Below are 23,735 nucleotides of genomic sequence, written 5' to 3' on the forward strand. Positions count from 1 at the left end.
ACTGAGGGGGATTTTCTTTTGTGTTTCTGATTTTACGTACACAAGTTTGTTGTTGTTGGTTGTGAGGAAGCTGTTGCAATATAAAACATTGTGCACAGAGAAGAAGAGAACAGTGGTAGTGTGTTCAATCTGAGGCCGTTATCGAAGTGAAAACGAGGTTAATTTCTGCTTTGAGTAACTTGAAATTGCATTTTTTTGGATAAACATTCTTGGACAATAAAGTGTTGTTATTGTTCTCAGTATTCAAGGAACAAACTACATGGTGGTCTGTTGACGGAGATAGCTGATATTGAACTCTGTCCTTGCTAGTGCTACCCCTATTTTTGTTTCGAACAACATAGAAAGCCAAGCATACACATTTTAACAGCGTTTGAGTCGGGCGTACAATTCGGCTTTTGCCAAGGGAGAGAACTGCTATCGTACCTGTTCGTGTATTTTAGCACTGTGGCGAGTAGCTGATTGTCTGTTCCTGCTCGAAGATCCAACACACTTCACTCTTCAGTTGCCAGATTGTTTTTCCTGCTCTTGTGAAGTCTTGTTGCCCGGTGAGGCAAGTTGTAGATGAGGTCTTTACACACACACACACACTCGCACACACCCACACACACATTAACTCACGTGTCATTGAGTCGACAAGCATTTTATTATCGACAGTTCCAAAATTGCGTATCCAGATCTTCGGATAATAATGCACATACCTCAGTGAAATGATGTTATTTCCCCCCTTCTTTTATGAGGTAATTTGTTGACATCGTGGTAGCAGTAGCCATTGAACTCTTTGCAGCAGCTGCAGAAGGACTCAGTGCTTGACCAAGTTGCTATTCTGATCACTCAGTCCTGGCTGCCAGATGTGTGTCTATCCGCGGCGTTGATATGCTGGGAAATAATCAGATATTGACTAATCATCGTCCCAGTTTCCTCAGACAGATGTGACAGCAGACTCTGGACACGAATTTTTCTCCCTCGTTCTAGTTCTATCCTCTTGTCGTGTATTGTTTTGGTGTAGCCTAATCAGTTTCGCATTTGTTCTAGTCTCAAGTTCTTTACACCCCTGTGTGTTCTTATTCCCGCATGTTTCTCCATTATTCTTCGTACTCTCCAAGTCATGAATCGTTATGGACTCAGTTCTGGAAGCTGAATTCAACCAGAGCCTTGGTTTTGCAGTAACACCCTGCTGCAGTTCTTGCATCATCAACCATTGATGGAGCTGGTGCTCCCAAAAGCCGCCGGACTCACTGAGTAGATCATTGACGACGGAGCCCCGACAACATTAGACTATAGCCTGATAACAGACTGGGCTACTCTACTTCAAAATCAGAGAAGCCAACTGTATGGCTTGGCACCAACTCACACCCGTACAACCCGCTAATATGGCTTGGCACCATCATATAGTCTCACACCCGTACAACCCGCTAATATGGCTTGGCACCAACTCACACCCGTACAACCCGCTAATATGGCTTGGCACCAACTCACACCCGTACAACCCGCTAATATGGCTTGGCACCATCTCACACCCGTACAACCCGCTAATATGGCTTGGCACCATCAGTCACACCCGTCACAACCCGCTAATATGGCTTGGCACCATCTCACACCCGTACAACCCGCTAATATGGCTTGGCACCAACTCACACCCGTACAACCCGCTAATATGAAGCCAGAGTAGCCCACCGTTGAAATTCTAGCCGGATCCATGTTCGGCTGGAGACACTGACCACTCACACTTATGGACCCTACTATTTCGGTGGTATCTACCTTTTAAAGATCATGCTTCTGAAAGCCGCAGAAGCACACTGTTCCAAGTTTTTCATCATACTTTTTTTCTGAGAATGGTCTGTGGCACCACTAAGACTGAGCATGGAAGTGCATACTTTCGTTCGAACGCAGACCGTGCTCCTGATGAAAGCCAGGGTAGCACACCGAACAAAAGTTCTTGCAGTACCTAGGTTTTTTTGTTTGAGGTCAGACCGTGCCACTGCATACCAGAACAGCACACAGTAGTAGTACAATCGGTGTTACCGCAGTTTTGACTAATCAGATAAATATTTTGTTGCTAGGGCCTTAATTTAAAAGGACAGGAGTCGTGAAGATGAACTCTCAGTACTGCTCATCGGGGTTGTTGTCGTCCTCGTTCTCAACAGAGTCGGTGGCAACCTCTTCGTAGTCCTTCTCCAGAATGGCCAGATCCTCACGGGCCTCAGCGAACTCACCCTCCTCCATACCCTCACCCACGTACCAGTGGACGAAGGCGCGCTTGGCGTACATCAGATCGAACTTGTGATCCAGACGGCCCCAGGCCTCAGCGATGGCGGTGGTGTTGGTCAGCATACAGACGGCACGCGGGACCTTGGCCAAGTCACCGCCGGGCACAACTGTAGGGGGCTGGTAGTTCACTCCCACCTAAACAACGAAAGGAATCTAATTTTTAGTCGAGTGATTCAATAAAAGTACATGAAGTAAATATGGCTGAAATGAAAACCGTTAATCATTATTTGATACAAGCGTCTCATGCACAGTGCACAAAACCATTATGTGTCAGCGTTGTGGCCGATGCATGTTCCTGATTTGCTTTCGTCATAAACATAGTCATAACTTGAAATATGTATCATTAGATAAAGAAAATGACAAGCTGGAAAAACAAAGTCTGAGTAAAAGGAATTGGAAGGTGTATCTCAGACGAAAGTGAAAGATCATTATGAATTGAAGGTACCTTTTAGGAGGCCTTACTATTGTATGTGGGGTCCTGATTTGGCCTATATGGTCCGCTGGACCCAAAAAGCAACAACTAACTAACTAACTAACTAACTAACTAACTAACTAACTATTGTATGTTGTTCGTGCAGCAGATGACACTTTCTGAGAATCAGCCATGACTCGCACATTGCCAATGGAAATTTGCTTATCTATGTACGTGAAGACTAACCTTGAATCCAGTAGGACACCAGTCAACAAATTGAATGTTGCGACGCGTCTTCACAGAAGCAATGGCAGTGTTGACATCTTTGGGAACAACGTCTCCCCGATACAGCAAGCAGCAGGCCATGTACTTTCCGCGGCGGGGGTCGCACTTCACCAACTGATTGGCAGCCTCGAAGCAGGCGTTGGTGATCTCAGACACAGACAGCTGCTCGTGGTAGGCCTTCTCCGAAGACACAACCGGCGCGTACGTGGCCAGGGGAAAGTGAATCCTTGGGTAAGGCACCAGGTTGGTCTGGAACTCGGTCAGATCCACGTTCAAGGCGCCTTCAAAGCGCAGGGAAGCGGTGATGGAGGACACGACCTGGCCGATCAGACGGTTGAGGTTGGTGTAGTTGGGACGCTCGATGTCCAGGTTACGGCGGCAGATGTCGTAGATGGCCTCGTTGTCGACCATGAAGGCGCAGTCGGAGTGCTCCAGGGTGGTGTGGGTGGTCAGGACGGCGTTGTAGGGCTCCACGACAGCAGTGGATACCTATTGTTAAACGTGAAATGACGTGTATTACACCAAGGGATGTCATTAGAAAATAGAATTCAATAGATTCCAGAACAGGAACAAAAGTACAGTCTACATTCGCAACCATGTCGGTGCAATCCTTACTTAAAACCAACTTGTCCAAATCCAATTTACTTACAACTTCATGGACAGTTCTTTCACTTGCAGGAGGCAGTCAGTTATGTGGGGCAGGGCTTGGCGAGGCTGACCATAAACTGCACCTGGACCAGTTTTTCACCTCCAACCTCTTTCCCTTATAATTATATTGTTGGCTAAAACAAATGGGAATCTCTGACCACTTCTGCTGGATTTGCTTTACCTTGCCTTTGCAGTTAGTACTCCGGGCTTTATTGCAATATTGTTCATTGGTGCTTGGAAAGTTTCTATTCATTGTGGCTTACCTGGGGGGCGGGATAAATGGCAAACTCCAACTTGGATCGTTTGCCGTAGTCGACAGACAGACGCTCCATCAACAGAGAGGTGAAGCCAGAGCCGGTGCCGCCACCGAAGGAGTGGAAGATGAGGAAGCCCTGCAGACCGGTGCACTGGTCAGCCAGCTTGCGGATTCTGTTCAGAACTATGTCTACGATGTCTTTGCCGATGGTGTAGTGGCCACGAGCATAGTTGTTGGCAGCGTCTTCTTTGCCCGTGACGAGTTGTTCAGGATGGAACAGGTCTCTGTATTCCCCCTGGCGAATTTCGTCTGGGAAAGAAGAAAACGTTCTGCTAGCTTCGTTTGCCTTTGCTCTCCTTGTCCAACCCCCTACGCCACATATTCTTTCCTTCCCCAGCTCTTGAGACAAACTCTTTTGTCTCAGTTTTATTGTTTAACTTGGCATCTTACTCAAATTGAAACATGTCACCGTTTTAGCAATCTGTTCAACAGATACACCCGAACACTCACGCTCTCGTCGTCCCCTCTTTAAGATCAACCCCACACCCGCTCGATCTTCCTCTCTTCCCTCTAATTCTTTGCACACTCATCCATCCAACCCCAACCCTCACCGATAACAGTTGGTTCCAAGTCGACGAGGATGGCGCGGGGAACGTGCTTGCCGGAGGATGTTTCGAAGAAGAAAGTGTTGAAGGCAGCATCAACACCGACCTCGGTCTTTGCCACCTTCACCTGGCCGTTGGGAGCGATGTCGTGCTCCAGGCAGTACAGCTCCCAGCACGAGTTGCCCATCTGCACCCCCGCCTGGCCCAGGTGAATCGAGATACACTCCCGCTGTGTAAAATGAATAGGCAGACTTGGATTAAAGAATCACCGTCACGAGTAAGTGTCGTGATGGTTTTAAAAAAACAAAAAAAGTATCTACATTTAGATCAGTTTGTACCGTCAAACACAATATGATTTTATGATATAATGGTTTGCACTTATTTACACAGCTCCTGAAAATTGATTCTGCTATGATATAAGGATTACGCAGATTTTGTTGCCAGAATCGCGGGCCTAGCTTGAGGGATAGGCTACATGTGAGGATTTGCATTGTAGCCTTACGTTACTGAACACACCGACATTTTACACTTTTGCTGTGGGAACAAACAGGCAGGCTTGGGTGGAAGATCGCGTACGTAAAGGGATGATCGCTGATTCAAGTTAATCTTTAGGCCTGAGAGTGAGATACACTCTTGCTATGGTCGAAGAATAAGACAACTTGGGTGGCGGAATCATGATGGGAGGGTTTGTATACCGCACTGACACCGGTACGTTTTTTGATGGTACAAAACATATTTCCGCAGACGGGCCAAACACACATTATTAGTTTTACGAACACCCAGGCAACCACATGAAGTTTTCTGCAGGGCGAGTTGCGAGTTCTCATGAACGAAGAATGTTGTTATGACGTAAGTGACAGAGCGTCATACACGTGAGTACGTCACACACAGACAATGTCATAAACGAGGCAGTCGCTTTCTTCTTTTGGACCAAAATGTCAGTACTCACTTCAAAAGCAAGCAAAATAACGGACCTACATTTATATACCATCAACAGCTGAAAGGGAATTCGTGCTTTACACAATGTATACCAAGCAGAAGGAAAGGAGCTCAACAACTGGGCAGGATAAAGGCCAAATGTCAGTCCTTGTATCACGGTTAATATAATTTGATTTACCAGTGTAATTGTATTACTCAAGTCGTAAAATAAGAAATTGAAGTATTTTCTTACCATTTTGGATGGATTGAGAAGACGACTGAAACCGACAAGCACGTGAAGGAGAAGGGAGATGCAGGGGGGCTGGAGGCGATGGTTCTCAAACTCCTTCGGATGGTACTGCAGGTCACGTTCCCTTCCACCCTTATTTATAGATTTTAGGTAGCCATGGGTGACCCGAACGGAATTTTTCCTACATTGACTAATCACTGACGTCGTCTCTTATATTGGTAGGCTGCCTGTATGCTATGATGTCTTTTTTCGAACTGTATGAATGACGTGTAAACAATGACGACTCTTTGCTCTCGTGTATCGAAACTTCTCGGTCGTGGTCGTGGTTCTCCGTAGACTGTAGAGAGCATGAATGCGGTGACTTATTATAGCTCCCCTCCACAAACACATACATCACCAGCGAAATAACCACCGAAGTGGAATCTTGGCTACGTGCGCGCGTGTGTGTGAGTGTGTGAATGTGTGACCCACTCTCTCTCTCTCTCTCTACCAATGCTTATTCTGTTACCCTCGTAAAATAAAGAATTGTCATTGTCATTGTCATTGTCATTGTCTCTCTTTCTTACTGTGGAAATGCGGAAGAGAATGAACATCACTTTTTATTACACTGTCCATTGTATTCTGATTTGAGAATGAGATTTCTTAATTTTGGAAATATGCCACTTTCTTCAGTATTAACATGTAGAGACTCCATACGGTGTAGATCCCTTGCAAAATTTATATATTATGCAATCAGACGAAGACAATTGTTTTCATAGGTATATTGTAAATGAATACGTTGATGTTTCATGTTTCGGAGTTCAAGTAGCAGTAATGTCTTTCACGTATTTATTTCATGGTTGTTGTCGTCGTTGTTGTGTTTTTCGGTGTTGTTTCTGTTTTTACATTTAGTCAAGTTTTGACTAAATGTTTTAACATAGAGGGGGAATCGAGACGAGGGTCGTGGTGTATGTGTGTGTGTGTGTGTGTGTGTGTGTGTGTGTGTGTGTGTCTGTGTGTGTGTGTAGAGCGATTCAGACTAAACTACTGGACCGATCTTTATGAAATTTGACATGAGAGTTCCTGGGAATGATATCCCCGGATTTTTTTTGATTTTTTTCGATAAATGTCTTTGATGACGTCATATCCGGCTTTTTGTAAAAGTTGAGGCGGCACTGTCACACCCTCATTTTTCAATCAAATTGATTGAAATTTTGGCCAAGCAATCTTCGACGAAGGCCGGACTTCGGTATTGCATTTCAGCATGGTGGCTTAAAAATTAATTAATGACTTTGGTCATTAAAAATCTAAAAATTGTTAAAAAAAATATATATATAAAACGATCCAAATTTACGTTCATCTTATTTTTCATCATTTTCTGATTCCAAAAACATATAAATATGTTATATTTGGATTAAAAACAAGCTCTGAAAATTAAAAATATAAAAATTATGATTAAAATTAAATTTTCGAAATCGTTTTAAAAACTATTTCATCTTATTCCTTGTCGGTTCCTGATTCCAAAAACATATAGATATGATATGTTTGGATTAAAAACACGCTCAGAAAGTTAAAACGAAGAGAGGTACAGTAAAGCGTGCTATGAAGCACAGCGCAACCGCTACAGCGCCAAACAGGCTCGTCACTTTCACAAGCGGCGGACTACGTTCAGTTTCATTCTGTGAGTTCCACAGCTTGACTAAATGTAGCAATTTCGCCTTACGCGACTTGTTCATTTGTTCTTCTCCCATTCCCCTTGGTTTGTATATGGGTCTGTGGCCTAAGTACAATAAACCGTTCTGCGAGTTCTCTCTCTCTCTCTCTCTCTCTCTCTCTCTCTCTCTCTCTCTCTCTCTCTCTCTCTCTCTCTCTCTCTCTCTCTCTCTCTCTCTCTCAACGGCAAACACTATCTGCATCTGTGTGCATGTGGATCTGAACACAAATGATCTTGAGACATGAACAAGGAGACACGAACAAGGAGACATGAACAAGAAGCCATAAACACAGAAACACAAATCACACTTGCACACGTGGTTACGAAAACGCTGACATCAGTCGCTAGCATATAATCTTTAATAAAATACCAAAAGCAGACATTGGGGGAAAAGCAGAATCGAACAAAATACGCTTCCAAATCTGCACTTAAGAAGGCAAAATAGACAGATGTTCGCAAAATATGAAATCAAGGAAATTTAACTTGGCAGAAAAATATACTTTTTCTCATTTGGCAAATGGCAAACAAAGAAAATATCACTATAAAACAGAACTTCTTCGATGTGCATTCGTACTCAAAAAGCGAAAAACCAGCAGAAACTACCAAAACATTGTTACAAAACATTTATTCTTTCTCTGCTAAATAATTTATATTCGGCGCATTTTCAAAAATCTGGAGACTCTGCAAGTGTTATGTTTCACACTGACTTTAAACGAAGTACCTGACAAAAATTATATGAAAACAACAAGCAATTTTTCATTTTGTACACAAACATAGTTGACGCGGAGGAAGAAATAGTTTAATAGTAGATTAGTTAAACACCAAAGAAATCAATAAGTTTGCTAAATTGGAAATAATTAAATGCATAAATGTATATAAATACAACCGCATTAACCTATACAAATTCGCTCTAAATGTTAGACAATGTCATTTGTCTCGCTGTCCAATGTCCGTAAGGCAACAACATGTGTAAAGGCCAATCCAGATTGGCTGTAGATACTGCGGTACAGTACATTAGCAGTAGAGCAGTGAAACATAAGCACTGAAAAAATATTTGCAGGTCGAATCACAGAATCAAGAAAAGGAAAAAAAAAACCACGCTGATTTATTTAGGCTTGTACATCAAACAAATTTGAAAATAAGAAGTACAAAAACACTAGAATAGAAGAAAAATAAAAATAATCCTGAGGGTTATATAAGGTCACTTTTATTAATTAAAAACAGATCATAGACATATGCACAGGGCTTCCCACCGAGGCTCTACCGAGAGGGTCCCGGGTCCCGCAATTATGTTATTAGGGGGTCATTTACACTATTTTCTGAATGCATACATCACTATTCACCTTATCCACACAAGGTAAACTTTAAAGGAAAATGTAAAACGTTTAGCTGCAATGTGGATCTGTGGCTAAGAATGTGGCATACAATAATTATGCACTCAAAAAGAAAAGTCACCTCTGGCAACATTTCTACTTCCATTTTTTTGTTAAAGCAACAAAAACAAAAAGCACACATTCGAACTGACTTAACATTATAAATGATTATATCTCCCGGAGGGGGAAGTAGAAAGAGGAAGGATCGAGGTCCGTGATTAAAAGTTAGGTAAAAGGAAGGGGATTTATCAGAAATTTAACACAATCAGGAAAAGAAAAAGAGATGACAGTTTGTTAAGGGAATGTGCTGCAAACTACATCCTCTTAGCTATCAAGGGTAACCATTTACCCCCCCCCCCCCGAAAAAAAAAAAAAAAAAAAAATCACAAAAAAGACACCCAGCAACAACAAAAACAATGGTTAAATGCTAACAAATGACACTTTCCAAATGCGAATCCACTTTAGTGGGAATTTAGCTAGCTATAGTCAGTCACATTAATATTGGCCGGTAAATTTCCCTGGTAAAATTGATTGCCTGATACATTATGCCGATTACTCATTCAACAAAAGAGCAACATTCTGCGATATACGCCCATCAACAGAAGGAAAAATTAAAAGTACACGCAAATATAGGGCGACGCACTCGAAAACATACAATCACACACTGACATTATAGCCATACCACTGCGCGCGCATACACACACGCACACATACACGAACAAACGAACTGAACACACACACACACACACATACACATACACTCTCTCTCTCTCTCTCTCTCTCTCTCTCTCTCTCTCTCTCTCTCACTCAGAGCAGAGTAAAAGGAAATCGAAGTTGCGTTCAAATCGATCATTGTTGTAAGCTGCAGCATATGGCACCTCATTATAGTCAGGGCAGTTGATCAACACTATCTGAATGATTGTGGGGCCGGGGCAAAAATGATAATGACTGTGTTGCGTCCTTGTCCAGCATTTGAGGACTAGAGATCTTCGGTTTATTCTCCAAACAATATTGGCTTGCTACAAAGACTTGAATTAAAGATACATAACGTTCGAACAAGTATCATTGAAGCAAGACATTAATGTTATACTCAACGTTAAAAAAAAATCAACAATCGTTCTTTCTGTAATTGTTTCCTTTTTTGGTGGTGTTTTTTGTTATTGATATTTTTTAGTATTTACAATTTGTTTGCTTTGTATTAGATTTTTTTGTCAGAGACACAAAAACTAAAACTTAAATTGTCGTTTTCAGCTTGCGCAAACTGTGGACGGACAATAAAGCTTTTAGGAAAGACTACTAGTGTCTTTGCTTTAATTCTAATTGTTGAAAAATATTTTGGGCCGGTGACTGCACCAACGCACCAACGCGAAGGCAATAAAGGCCCTCGCGCAAAGAGAGAGAGAGAGAGAGAGAGAGAGAGAGAGAGAGGGGGGGGGGGGGGGGGGGTAGGGGTTTCCTGTCGGCTCTGCTGTAGCGATGAAATCTGCACTCTCAAGAAAGCCAACGGCTTTGGAGTATCGCCAGTGTTGTTCCCATGCCCAGTAACACGAAGGATGACATTGTCTGGGAAGCGTCGCCTGTCAACAGAGAGACACATACACACAGTGGAACTCGTTTTATTACGAACCTCGCTTTTACTTTTACTTTGAAACAAAATGTCGTCTCATAGTGTTAGTTGTTTTTTTAACCACCCAAATCTCATCCGAATAGCGACAGAGAATTAAAACAAAAACAACAAAAACACACATATAAAAGTGACAACAAAAGCAAAGACCACAGGAGCTTGCATCAAAGCGCCGGTCGTATCAAAGCGCCGGTCGATCGAAATATCACACCCCTTTATCCATTCTGTAGTATTACCCCTAATAAACTTGGGCAAAAAATTATTGCAACAAATTTCAAACCCAAATTAAAGCATTAATTCCCGTGTCATTTTATTAACACTTTATATGCCAGAGAAGGCCGTTCACTTAACCTTCAGGATCACCATTTGGATTAAATATTTCTTTTACAGGGATCACGTGACCGCCGCTCAAGTAAGGGTACCCTCAAAATCGACCAGACAAAAACGGAAGAGCCGAATGAAAAATCGACAAAAAATCACAATAGGCAAAACTTTGCAACTTTGACATACGAGAAGAAAGTGAAACCAATTATCTAGCCTGAACGGATTGTTTTGTTTTGCTACCTTGCGTATTTCGCGTGCTAAGCTATTCCTACTGATGCAGGTGTCGATCGCAAGAGCGGTCAAAAACGGGACTTTTTGCGTCATTTTTTAGGGGTATCATGACAAAAAAAGTCTGCACTTTAGCAATGACTTGGTGGATTGCTTTGAAACTTGTAGAATATTTTACCAACATACTAGAGATACTTCGAGCGAAATGATGGATTGTTACAGGTGTTTGTTTAAAATGTTATGCAATTTTTCAAAAGAAGTTTTTAATCTCGTCTCAGGATTGTTTCCTTGGGTCCAAAAAAAATGTATGACTTTGCATGTCTTTAGAAAAATGATTGATACACACACTGCTTAAGTTTTATGTGCGTGTAAGCACTGACGCAAATTTGCTGGACCAGTAAACACGCTACATTACATATTTAGCGATGATTCTGGTGCTACAGCGATGCCCAGCCAAGCGTGACCGCAGCATGTTTTAAGAGGCACGCAGCAATAACAGCTGCAAGCGCGAAACTGCCAGCGGGAACGTTCCATTTTTTTCCTCATGTGTTTGCATGACTACCAAATTAACGCTAGCAGCTACACGCAAATGAAACTTAGAGAGAATCTGTATCAATCATTTATCTGTAGATATGCAAAGTCATGAATGTTTTGGACACAAGTGAACAATCCTATGGCAAGTTTAACATTTTCCGAAACATTGCGTCACATCTGGATAAATAACCGTAACGATCCAAACTTTCGCACGAAGTATCTCTAGTATGTTGGTAAAATATTCTGAAAGTTTCAAAGCAATCCAACAAGTCATTGCTAAAATGTAGCGCTTTTTGACATGATACCCATACAAATTGACGTAAAACGTTCCGTTTTTGACCGCTCTTGCGATCGACACCTGCATCAGTAGGAATAGCATAGCACGCGAAATACACAAGGTAGCAAAACAAAATAATCTGTTCAGGGTAGATAATTGGTTTGACTTTCTTCTCGTATGTCAAAGTTGCAAAGTTTTGCCTATTGTGATTTTTTCTCGATTTTTCATTCGGCTCTTCCGTTTTTGTCTGGTCGATTTTGAGGGTACCCTTACTTGAGCGGCGGTCACGTGATCCCTGTAAAAGAAATATTTAATCCAAAAGGTGATCCTGAAGGTTAAGTGAACGGCCTTCTTTGGCATATACAGTTTTAATTAAATGACACAGGAATTAATGCTTTACTTTGGGTTTGACATTTGTTGCAATAATTTTTTGGCCAACTTTATTTCACAACTAGGAATATTACAAATGGAAGCTCGCACTGCCGTCATCGGTTTTTCATCCCATTCCTGAGCGGTTTAGGCTCAGACACAAACAACAAGTTACGTGAAGCGATACAAAAACATTTAGTCAAGATCAACAACACTAACCAATCATCGCCAAGACTACATTCAGATAGACTTGGCTAACCATACCAAAGACCGAGACGGGTCACGCTCGCCGCCGCAAAGCACACGTCCGTAGTACTTACTAAACCTATTTTCTTTCATTGTGAGCATATTTTTAGAGTTACATGACATATCTACATATTTTTGAATTCAGAAGAAAATGAGGAATAGAATGCAATCATTTCTTAATCTGTTTCTGAAAATTAGATTTTAATGACATCTTTAATGAGCAAATTAATTAACTAATTATTAGGCTTCCAAGCTGAAATGCAATCCCATATTCCGGACTTCGTCGAAGATTGCTTAACCAAAATGTTAATCCATTTGGTTGAAAAATGAGTGCGTGACAGTGCCGCCTCAACTTTCGTAAAAAGCCGGATATGACGTCATCAGAGACATCTATCGAAAAAATGAAAAAAAAATCTGGGGATATCATACCCAGAAACTCTCAGGTGAAATGTCATGGAGATCGGTCCAGTACTTTTCTCTGAATCGCTCTACATACATGTATACATACATACATATATCTATATATACGACTAGTGTCTGTCTGTCTGTCTGTCTGTCTGTTCGCGATGCACGGCCAAAGTTCTCGGTGGATCTTTTTCAAATTTGGACACCGTATTCAGCTACACCCCGGACACAACCTCATCGATGAGATATTTCAACACGTGCTCTCAGCGCGCAGCGCTGTGCGCGCTGAACCGATTTTGGTTTGTTTGTTTGTTTTGTTGTTGTTGTCGGGATCCACTACCAGTAACTCTTCCTTATCTTCTACAGTGTTTTGGGCCGCGATTATCTCCCTTCCTCCGTGTGGCGTCAATCCATATTCCCGTTACTACGTTACTATTTTTAGAAGGTCACTGCACGTTACTATTTTTAGAAGGTCTCCAGTGTTTTGCGCGTTTATCTCCTTTCCTTCGTGCGCCGGCGAAGCAGCCTGGTATTCGGCTCTACTTCTTCCCGGCGAAGGTACCCGGCGAAGCGGGTAATCATCTAGCACATACATACATACATACATATTCAAAACTTGACTAAATGTAAAAATGGATAAGCTTTCACTTCAAGTATAAACAAACTCTCACCAACTTTCCAAAAGGACCCAAAGGAAGAAGAAAAGAACAGAAAGGATACTCACACGCCTGTTCTCGCTCTCTTTGTGAATGCCGAACTTTTCCCTGCGCAAAATCCTTTGTGTCTTGTGGACAATAGTTGATCGTGCCGAGGAAACACTGTATTTCCTCAGTAAGTAGTCTGAAAAACAAAACAATGAAACTTGTAATTTAATACGATGCAGCATACGTACGGTGTGTCATAACACAACTCGTGTAGGTTACACGCGAGTCTCATTGGATTTAAACACAGGGGCGGATCCAGGGGGGGTTTCCGGGGTTTCCAGACCCCCCCCCCCCCCCAAGTCTAAAAAAACTAAAACAAATCTTAAAAAATTCAAACAAACAAAATTTGAAAAAAACCCACAGATGGCTCAGACTGCACTAGATTGCTCCATTTTCCTTGGTTTTTATCAAAATGTTCTGGGGGAGGGGGCTCGTTTTTGCGACCTCAACTTATCGCTTCGCGTCGTCGAATTGTCCCAAAAAGAAATTTGGACCCCCCCCCCCCCCCCCCCTTAAAAATGGTGTGATCCGCCCCTGAAACATATTTAACAACAGTTCGTGAATCACAAAAAATGCAAGTTTTAGGTATACAGCACACATTACATTGAATGGAGAAATGTGGTGGTCAGAATTGTAAATACGCTGGTTAAACACACACGGACAGGTTAACAATCACACATTTCACACACAAGAAAAGCAGAAAGACTGAGAAAGAGTTACATACTCATGTACACACACACATGATTACACACACACAAATGATTACACACACACACACACACACACACACACACACACACACACACACACACACACACACACACACACACACACATGCGCGCGCACACACACACACACCCGTACAAACATCAATCAAATTTAAGATAGTATACCGAAGGCGCCATTTTGGAAAGTGTTCTGACGATTTGGACCTTAAAAAGTTCAAGGGACATTCGCTGTACTGTAATTTGGAAACGCTGCAATATTTTGTTCAAAACTGCTCCGAAACTATGACAAACAATTTAATGAATTTTAATGAGCGAGTGGTTTGCTTCGCCCAGCTTTCCTGTCTGGAGTCCGGACTTCCGATCGTCATCATTATTTATCAAGTTAGTTTTCATAGATACCTACTCGTCACAGCAGATTAAGACCGTTAGAGTGAGGAAGTCAAACCTACAGCCTAGCTTACGCACTGCAAATTCCGTGCCATATAGCGCTAAAGCGGTTCGCATAAAGGTAGAAAGAAACACAATGCCCGTTGGAGAATATCACGGTCTGCAATGACTTACCAAACACAGCTTTCAGATTTGAAAAAAAGAACGCTCAAACACTAATTGTAAGACCTTCCTCGTGTGTGTTGTAAACTATTCAACTCCAAAAACGAACTCTATAGCTCTCGGCTCAATTTCAAATCTGTATCTCTAGGAATAGTGCATAAAATACTTAGGGTCGAAAGGCCGGGACTCGCGCAAAGAGGCGTCACAATGAGAAGTACAGTCTGGGATTCCTACTTAAAATACAGCCGTTTTCTATTTGAGTAACTCAGCGCTCAAACGTTTATTTGAAGGTATTCCTAGTGTGTGGTCACATAATTACAACCCCCCGCAACCTGAACTGTATAGTTCTTGGGGCGATTTGAACCAGTTTTCTTGTAAGTTATTATCCCTTTAAAGCTACACTCACTGGCAAAAGCGTTCCTGGTCGTGTCCAATTCCTTGGGCTTGACTGCTGAACGTTTCAGAACACCGATCTATCGCCTCACATGTGACTCCCTGACCAGTCGCCGGAGTCACGGTGATGGACACTGAAAATCAAACAGTCAACATGCAACACTATAAATTGAGGTTCACACATTTATTTCGCTTTTTGTACATTTCACGTTTAGAAAAATAATTCATTTACAGAAAGGAGTAACAGTCTTTTCTTCCAAATAAAATGTGTGTCCTGTGCCTTTATTCACCAGCTATCTGTACTGTATAGCCTACATGTATACCAATACAGAAATTCTGAGCATACCCGGATCTAGTTTGCATCTACGCCACAAAAAAGTAGTGTTGAATTCTGTACAAGCTATCTCTCTCTCTCTCTCTCTCTCTCTCTCTCTCTCTCTCTCTCTCTCTCTCTCTCTCTCTCTCTCTCTCTCTCTCGTTCATCTCTCTCTCTCTCTCTTTCATCTCTCTCTCTCTCTTTCATCTCTCTCTCTCTCTCTCTTTCATCTCTCTCTTTCTCTCTGTCTTTCTCTTTCTCTCTCACACACACACACACACACACACACACACACACACACACACACACACAGTCCAGACACACACACACAGTCCAGACACACACACACACACACACACAGTCCAGACACACACACACACAGTCCAGACACACACACACAGTCCAGACACACAGTCCAGACACACACACACACACACACACAGTCCAGACACACACACACAGTCCAGACACACAGTCCAGACACACACACACAGTCCAGACACACAGTCCAGACACACACACACACTGGCAGTCCAGACACACACACACACACACACACACAGTCCAGACACTGACACACACACACACACACAGTCCAGACACACACACACACACACAGTCCAGACACACTCACACACAGTCCAGACACACAGTCCAGACACACACACACACACACACACAGAGTCCAGACACACACACACACACACACACAGTCCAGACACACACACACACAGTCCAGACACACACACACAGTCCAGACACACACACACACACACAGTCCAGACACACAGTCCAAACACACAGTCCACACACACAGTCCACACACACACACACACAGTCCACACACACACACACATGCCAGACAGACAGTCCACACACACAGTCCAGACACACACACACACACAGTCCAGACACACAGTACAGACACACATGCACACACACACACACACACACACACACACACACACACACAGGGTCAAGACTCTTAGGACAGAGAGAGAGGTAGTCGGCAATATTTCTGTCAACCATATTCAAGCACTCTTAAAACATGGCGGTGACAGCTTTATATTCTTCTCGGTGGTTGTCCTGTCGCTTTTCCCAAAGTACTAGGCCTACTAAATATAAAACATCTCCAAATGTCACAGTAAATTCGTGTCCTTCACTAATCCAAATTGAAAATATCATAGCCAACAACGATGCAAACTTCTCATTAATTGGAGGAATGTAGGCAACATTGTTGTCAGAACTGAATTGTGAACACACTGGACAAACAAGCTCAGATCGACATACCTGCCTAAACAATCTGGACATTCAGGTGTGCGCATAAGGCTATAACGGCGTGTACGCTTGTATACATGTCGTTTATATTTGTGGGTACGGTTCGTTTGCCTATCTTTGTGCGTGAGTGTGTGTGTGTGTGTGTGTGTGTGTGTGTGAGAGAGAGAGAGAGAGAGAGAGAGAGAGAGAGAGAGAGAGAGAGAGAGAGAGAGAGAGAGGCGTTGTCATGCCACACATAGGCCTACTACAAAGCTGTAGCTCGTTGGATGACTCATGTCACCTTGTCTGCAGAAAGGAAAGCTTAAGATTACATGCGTTATTATGTGTCAGAATAACCCCCACATTATTTGTCTACGGGATAATACATATTACATAATTATGTGGTACTCATTTTCAAAAACTTTTTAAAAAAATGCAGTCTTCCGATTATCAGTTGTTCGAATATGCCAGCAGCAACTATAGCATTTCGAATAAAAGCTGCAGAAACTTAGGGGCTGAGAGACTGATCTTTCTTTTTTAAAGATAAAAGGTTTAAGGCGTAATGCCTTCTTGAATACAGTCAGTACTTAAAATAAGAGAGAGAGAGAGAGAGAGAGAGAGAGAGAGAGAGAGAGAGAGAGAGAGAGAGAGAGAGAGAGAGAGAGAGAGAGGGTGCACCCATTGCACACCGGTTCGACCGAAGCTAAGTTAAGAATAAATTCCTGTTGTGCAGCGGGTTAAAGTATACCCTCATACCTCGGAGATATACCTTCACTCGGTCTGAACGACCTCACGTGACATGTTATATGGTGGAAGAGAATGCTGTCGCTTATTTTCCTTCTGAGGATGAGGGTTTAACATGGATCGGGAACTTTACAGGACAACCGCGGCTGTGCTTGCAAGTTTGGATAGTTCTTTCCGTGACTGAGCATCGTTTCAGTCTTACCGAACTGAGGGTGGAAAATAAGCGACAGCATTCTCTTCCACCATATAACATGTCACGTGAGGTCGTTCAGACCGGAGTGAGGGTATACTTCAACCCGCTGCACAACAGGATTTTATTATGGGGGCGAGGACGCCCCCATTCTATACGGATAGTTTCGAGGTTGACCATGGGCAGCGCCATTTTGTTGTGAAATACGTCATCAGTTTGTGTACACAGGAAGTTGTGACATCCGTCACCCTATGGGAGGGGTGACGTCAAAATTGTTCATCTGTAGAAAGTTGTGAAATCCGTCACCCTATGGGAGGGGTGACGTCAAAATTGGTCATCACAGAGTTTGTGTAACACAGGAAGTTGTGAAATACGTCACCCTATGGGAGGGGTGACGTCAAAATTGTTCAACAAAAACATGATATGTCGCTTTGTGCAGGGTCAACTGCAACAAACTCAAACCGAGCCATTCATACCTAGCTGTATTTGAGTGACTTATATACCCGACATTTTTATTTCTTATTTTTAGCACAGGTGTAGGAAAAATCATGAACCAAAATGTTATTTATTTTCTAATTTAACATTTTTTTTACAAATATGACCATGGTCTTTTAAACATACAGTGACATTAAACATTGTTATGTTAAAAAAAAGAAAAAAGAAAAAAAGCTTTTGTGCACAAATCAGAAAATACATTGTACATTTTACCTACAGGCCAAACCGTGAGTGTCTGTGGCAAAGCCCGACCCAGGAAATTGCACTGATCTAAATTGTCAAGAACAGGCGCTTGCATTTGGATGTGTCCAATGATAGTAGGTTTGGTTGTGATCAATCAGAATAATGTAGGAATAAAAATGTATGACAGTTTAGTATGATGACATGTAATTCACATATGCTGAAATATGATATTATACATCATGTAATATTATTATGGCTGTTGCCATGACCATGAAACCCAACAAAAGTTTAATGTAATGTAATTCAAAATACCAAAACCGAGCACCTATTAATCTCGTCTTTGCGCGTGAAGATTGAGGCCGTCTGCCAGTAGCGGTTAGGTCATACAGTGGAACCCCTCTCTAGCGACCTTTAAAATGTTGACAAAAATCGGTCCTTGTGGAGGGGGGTCCTTACAGAGGGAGGGGGGCGGAGTCAGGGGGCCACAAAGAAAGTCAGATTTAAAAAAAAGAAAACAGAGAAGTTTGAGTTGCTGACGACCGTTCCCTCTGAAAGCAAACTGCTTCGATTTCATGTTTGTCCTTGGTGTCCACCAGTTCTGGTGCATGTACTACCCTGGCCAAGTTTCCTCTCAAGACATCAAAGAGACCGCCCCAGTATACTCTACAGCCTCTGGGCGAACCACCTCTCATAGCTAAAACTGGGTCAATGACCCCTGGGAAGAAGGTCAGTGTCTATAAAATTTTACTCCTAGGCCTGCGGCCAGGGGGGGGGGGAGTATACCGGTACCATTTGAGAATCAGACCAAATGAGAATTGAACCATTTGAGAACATCCTTTTTTTTCAATCACTACATCGAAGGCCTGCGGCCCGGGGTTCACATGGGTTGGTTTGTTTGTTTGTTTCAAACCCACACCCATATACACACATTTCCCATTTAAACCATTTGTCGGCCCCCTGTCGATATTTATCGACTAAGTTCCTTGTTGATACCTTATGTTCGGTCGTACCGGTGTGTAATACCTCAGATAGAGAGAGAGAGAGAGAGAGAGAGAGAGAGAGAGAGAGAGAGAGAGAGAGAGAGAGAGAGAGAGAGAGAGAGAGAGAATAGTTTGCTTCATGTATAGGTATTACACACCGGTACGACCGAACTAAGGTATCAATAAATTACTGTTGTGCAGCGGGTTGAAAGAATACCCTATACCTCGGAGATATACCTTCACTCGGTCTCAACGACGTCACGTGACATGTTATATGGTGGAAGAGCCATGATGCTGTCGCTTATTTTCCACCCTCAGTTCGGTAAGACTGAAACGATGCTCAGTCAAGGAAAGAACTATCCAAACTTGCAAGCACAGCCGCGGATGTCCTGTAAGTTCCCGATCCATGTTAAACCCTCATCCTCAAAAGGAAAATAAGCGACCGCATTCTCTTCCACCATATAACATGTCACGTGACGTCGTTGAGACCGAGTCAGTGAAGGTATATCTCCGAGGTATAGGGTATTCTTTCAACCCGCTGCACAACAGTAATGTAACGTTACCTTAGTTCGGTCGTACCGGTGTGCAAAGGGTGGTATAGCAAGGTCAGTTGTTCTGTACGTTGCACATTCCGAAAAACACAGACACAGAGAATATGTGCAAAGAAATGTCATGAGTTTTCGGGGGAATGCAAAGTGTTAGTCATCGCTTTGAAGCAAGCTTTACTGAGTCTTTCAAACCGAAACTGATTCTCAACTTCATCTTGTCTACTACAAAAGGCGAACTGAAAAGATACATTTCGTTGGTGTTAAAAAAAATCCCCCAAACCAGAACATACTGTGACACACAAACACAGACACATACACACACACACACACACACACACACACACACACACACACACACACACACACAAACACACACACACACACAAACACACGCACATACATACACACACACACACACACACAAACACACACACACACAAACACACACAAACACACAGACACATACACACACACACACGACAAACAACCCAAAAAGCATGTATCACAGTCTATTGTGTACATGTAAGCATAATATAATATATTATATTATATTATAATATATATATATAATATTATAATATAATATTGTGTACATGTAAGCATAATATAATGCTCTCGTGTGGGTGAGTATTCCTGCGCTGTGCCATTTAGTGGGTTGTTTTTATCCTTACTCTCCAGGAGACAAACATATTGCACATACTTATGTCTGAAATCAGTCACACTTACAAAATGTCAAGTACAACACATTTTACTAATCGGACGAGGTGTAGACAATTACGTTACATAATACATTTAAAAGTGTTGAAACCCTCTTGTCGAACGAAGAACTACATCTCTTGTTTTCAAAATTGTTATTAATTTTATGTATGTGCAACATAAAACAAAACATTAGCACAACATGCAGTCAAAGTCTGTGTGCTATCGCGAATTTGTGAACGATGACAAGATGAACACAGCGTGAGGAGAAAGGGGATGCATAAATTTTTCAACTGCAATGGAGAAAAGGGCGGGACTGTTGCATTTCAAGGTAACACTAACAGGAGAGCGAAAAGTAAACAGTGTTTGTCAGGTCAAGGTGTGTCAACAGGCCCCGCAAACATAACCTTGGTTTGAGACACTGATTCAGCAAGCGTAGACCATGTTTATCAATGCGGACACTCTAAACAAAATGACATTGTTATAATGGGTTTTGTTTTTTTACTTTACCATGTATTGTTATTATAATAAATATACGCCTTTTGTTTGCATTGTGTGTTGTGCAATGCATGTATTATAGCGTCGTTCGATGAAGTTTAAAGATAACTTGGTCGATAAAGATGAAACAAAAGACGATATGGTCCCCTTGGACCAACAAAAAAGCTGGTCTGTCAACAAGCCACAAAACATCTTATAATATCACACACCCAGACACATACAGTACCACACCATACCTACACCTTTGACATAATATGCAATCATCCAAACACATACAAGTGACACAACAAGTAACGACTTGATTGTCTGCTTTTAATCTTTCACACACATACGTCGGTTTTACTTTTAGTGATGGTTTTGGCTACCATCCAACCGAAACTGTTCGAAGTTCCTTTTGAATCATCCGCGACCTTACACAGATGTAACATGTTCCTCCACGCGGCATAATAACTCATCCTGTCAACAGCCACTTCCGTTTTAAGACAAGACCAAGAGTGAACTCTGTCGTCTATTTTGAAGGTAGTATTATACTGAGTTGACACGGTCACGACTGACTTGCTAGTTAACCGGTACACACGGGTAGGTTACGAGTCTTTGTGATCATTGCCTGGAGTTTCAAACTTCCCATTCAAAGGACTTTAAAGTCGTTTTACGAGATTTACATTTAAAAGGTTGTTCTATCAGACTATCGGGAACTCTAATATATTATTTATTGGGGGAGAAGGCCCTTGTCTGCAGAGGCTAAAGACCCGTTCGAGTCGTTACATGTGTAGCCTAGTCTTGTCGTTGAAATGTAGGTCAGCTTGAAAAGTCCCTGTAGGCAGGTGTGACGACATTAGCCTTATAGATCAGATAGATGTAACTGCACAACGCGCCGCGCTTCGTGAATCAGTCCACTGTTGGTGTTCGGTATAAGTTTCACACATCACTCTGAGTTACAGCTCGCACTAATCCAGAGATTAATTTAGTTCTAACAACCGTTTGATGTATGATTGTTAGTCAAACGACGCAAGGAATGGCTCAAATCTGCTTGGAAAGTGGACGATACAATGATCACAAGACTGAGTTGAAAACCCGATGAGGTAGATGTACAAACGTGCAGTTGATTGTCAGACTTTCAGTCCCCTAGTAGTGTTCACATTTAACATTCAACGTCAGCAATATATATATATACACAATTTAAACGATGCATATCGGTTCGCGTTCCCAAACCAAAGAGAAGTTCTCACCTGCCAAGAGAAACAATAGCAACGCAGATAGCGTCCACGCCATTTTTGCCAGCGAGGTAACTCCACAGCCGCTGAGCAGACGACAAATTTGTTGTCACCTAAAATGGAAGAAGCGCCGCTCAGTTAGGCTACTTTTGCAAGGCAATTTCTCGTAATCGTTCCCAGTTGGCTTTCAATGCGTTCATCACAAAGTTGATATCTCACTGTGCTATATCTCTTTAGTGTTTATCAGGACGAGAGACGGTAACGCAGTGGAGAGTTGTAAACGCGAAATGACAAAAATACATTCAAGTGCTGCCGTGTGGTGCGTCACCGCTCGCTGCGCCACACACGGAAGGACAGACTGGCTTTACCTGACTGGCTCGTGTTGTGAATACCTGTGTTGCGATTTACTGCGGCACGGTTCGGCTGTACTCTCCCAACAGAGGTGGAGTTTCTAGACAAGCTATTCGTGTATTCGCTTTTGTCCGCTATGAGTTGTACTTGCCTAAATGTTGAAAACAAGGCCGGATCTTCTCCCTTGCCATTAACTTGAGTAAGAATCGCAAAATTCACAACGTCCGCAAGCTTATCATACATGTATAGGGTAAGTGCTTTTCAAAGTATGTCAAGTATGAAAATGAATTATGTTAAAACAACTGTGATATGGTTAGGACCACGGCCTACGTATTCCAACAAGAGATATTTGTCTGATTTGAATTTTCCTTGGAATCCGGATAAATTTAAGGTATTTGGTGTAACCGTCCTTTTGATGTCAAGTTTACAGAAGTTGTTACCTTAAACTTTTCCGATAAATGGACAGAAATTTTAATAAAAGAACACCGCACATTTGGAAAAACAAATGTCTGAAAAAAACTGGCAACTGATGACTAAGTTAACCCACCTTCGTTTTAATTTCCCCGATCCCAGTGATCCTTTATTGAAGGAACTAAATGAAAAGTCATTTACAATTCTCTGAAACAGAAAGAGTGATGAAATTAAAAGAACCTCGGTGCTTCAGCCTTTTGAGGATGGAGGGCTTACGATGATAAACGTGAAATGTTTTTATTTGTTTGTTATCCTCGAAAATACCAGTAAGAAGAGTGTTTAGTCGCAATGGAATTTGATTACACTTGTTGAAAATATATCTACGAAGAAGAAGGTAGAGAATTTGCTAATGTTTTGATGCGAAAAATTGACGATTGAATCCTTTTTTGGTTGAGGTGTTTATTTTGAGAAATGGAGATGCAAGTGCAAATTTGTTTCATTTGAGTCTGTAACTGGACCTTTTTATTTTAATTCAAGTATGTGGGGATACAAATCGTATCGAAAATGGCATTGTTTTAGTCAATCAAACAAAACGATTATTTGTTGTATGATAATTATGTGTAAGGCAAAGTATCCAAATGTTGTTGGGAATGTTACTCTTCTAGAAGCCGAAGGGGTTTTCCATTATCATAAGAAGTTATAAAAAGACCAAAAAATACTGCACTCACGTGTTTGACGAAGACGAAACGAATCACAAATCACG

The 23,735-nt window shown here is 42.0% G+C and overlaps 2 protein-coding genes across 2 annotated transcripts; both read right to left on the minus strand.

Moving 5' to 3' along the window:
* Window positions 1-624: 624 nt before the first annotated feature.
* On the minus strand, window positions 625-5,773 carry LOC138967126 (tubulin alpha-2/alpha-4 chain-like). The gene is made up of 5 exons (XM_070339613.1): window positions 5,646-5,773; window positions 4,481-4,703; window positions 3,877-4,178; window positions 2,927-3,454; window positions 625-2,403 (listed from the first exon to the last, which is right to left on the minus strand). Exons 1-5 carry the CDS (start codon window positions 5,646-5,648, stop codon window positions 2,101-2,103), a joined length of 1,359 nt encoding a protein of 452 aa, XP_070195714.1. The 5' UTR covers window positions 5,649-5,773; the 3' UTR covers window positions 625-2,100.
* Window positions 5,774-7,679: 1,906 nt separating this feature from the next.
* Window positions 7,680-22,551, minus strand: LOC138967127 (uncharacterized). Its single transcript, XM_070339615.1, has 4 exons — window positions 22,226-22,551; window positions 15,103-15,223; window positions 13,440-13,555; window positions 7,680-10,285 (listed from the first exon to the last, which is right to left on the minus strand). Exons 1-4 carry the CDS (start codon window positions 22,266-22,268, stop codon window positions 10,200-10,202), a joined length of 366 nt encoding a protein of 121 aa, XP_070195716.1. The 5' UTR covers window positions 22,269-22,551; the 3' UTR covers window positions 7,680-10,199.
* Between the last annotated feature and the right edge of the window lie 1,184 nt (window positions 22,552-23,735).

Source organism: Littorina saxatilis, linkage group LG5, assembly GCF_037325665.1.
Source record: "Littorina saxatilis isolate snail1 linkage group LG5, US_GU_Lsax_2.0, whole genome shotgun sequence".
Classification (NCBI taxonomy): domain Eukaryota; kingdom Metazoa; phylum Mollusca; class Gastropoda; order Littorinimorpha; family Littorinidae; genus Littorina; species Littorina saxatilis.

Coding starts and splice junctions, on each gene's coding strand:
- LOC138967126 (XM_070339613.1), bottom strand. Junction 4,179..4,480: donor CTTGGAACCAACTGTTATCG/GTGAGGGTTGGG, acceptor CTTCTTTCCCAG/ACGAAATTCGCCAGGGGGAA. Junction 3,455..3,876: donor CCATTTATCCCGCCCCCCAG/GTAAGCCACAAT, acceptor GTTTAACAATAG/GTATCCACTGCTGTCGTGGA.
- LOC138967127 (XM_070339615.1), bottom strand. CDS start 22,268: ATGGCGTGGACGCTATCTGCGTTGCTATTGTTTCTCTTGGCAG. Junction 13,556..15,102: donor GACCAGGAACGCTTTTGCCA/GTGAGTGTAGCT, acceptor TTTGTTTTTCAG/ACTACTTACTGAGGAAATAC. Junction 10,286..13,439: donor AAGAGAGCGAGAACAGGCGT/GTGAGTATCCTT, acceptor CTCTGTTGACAG/GCGACGCTTCCCAGACAATG.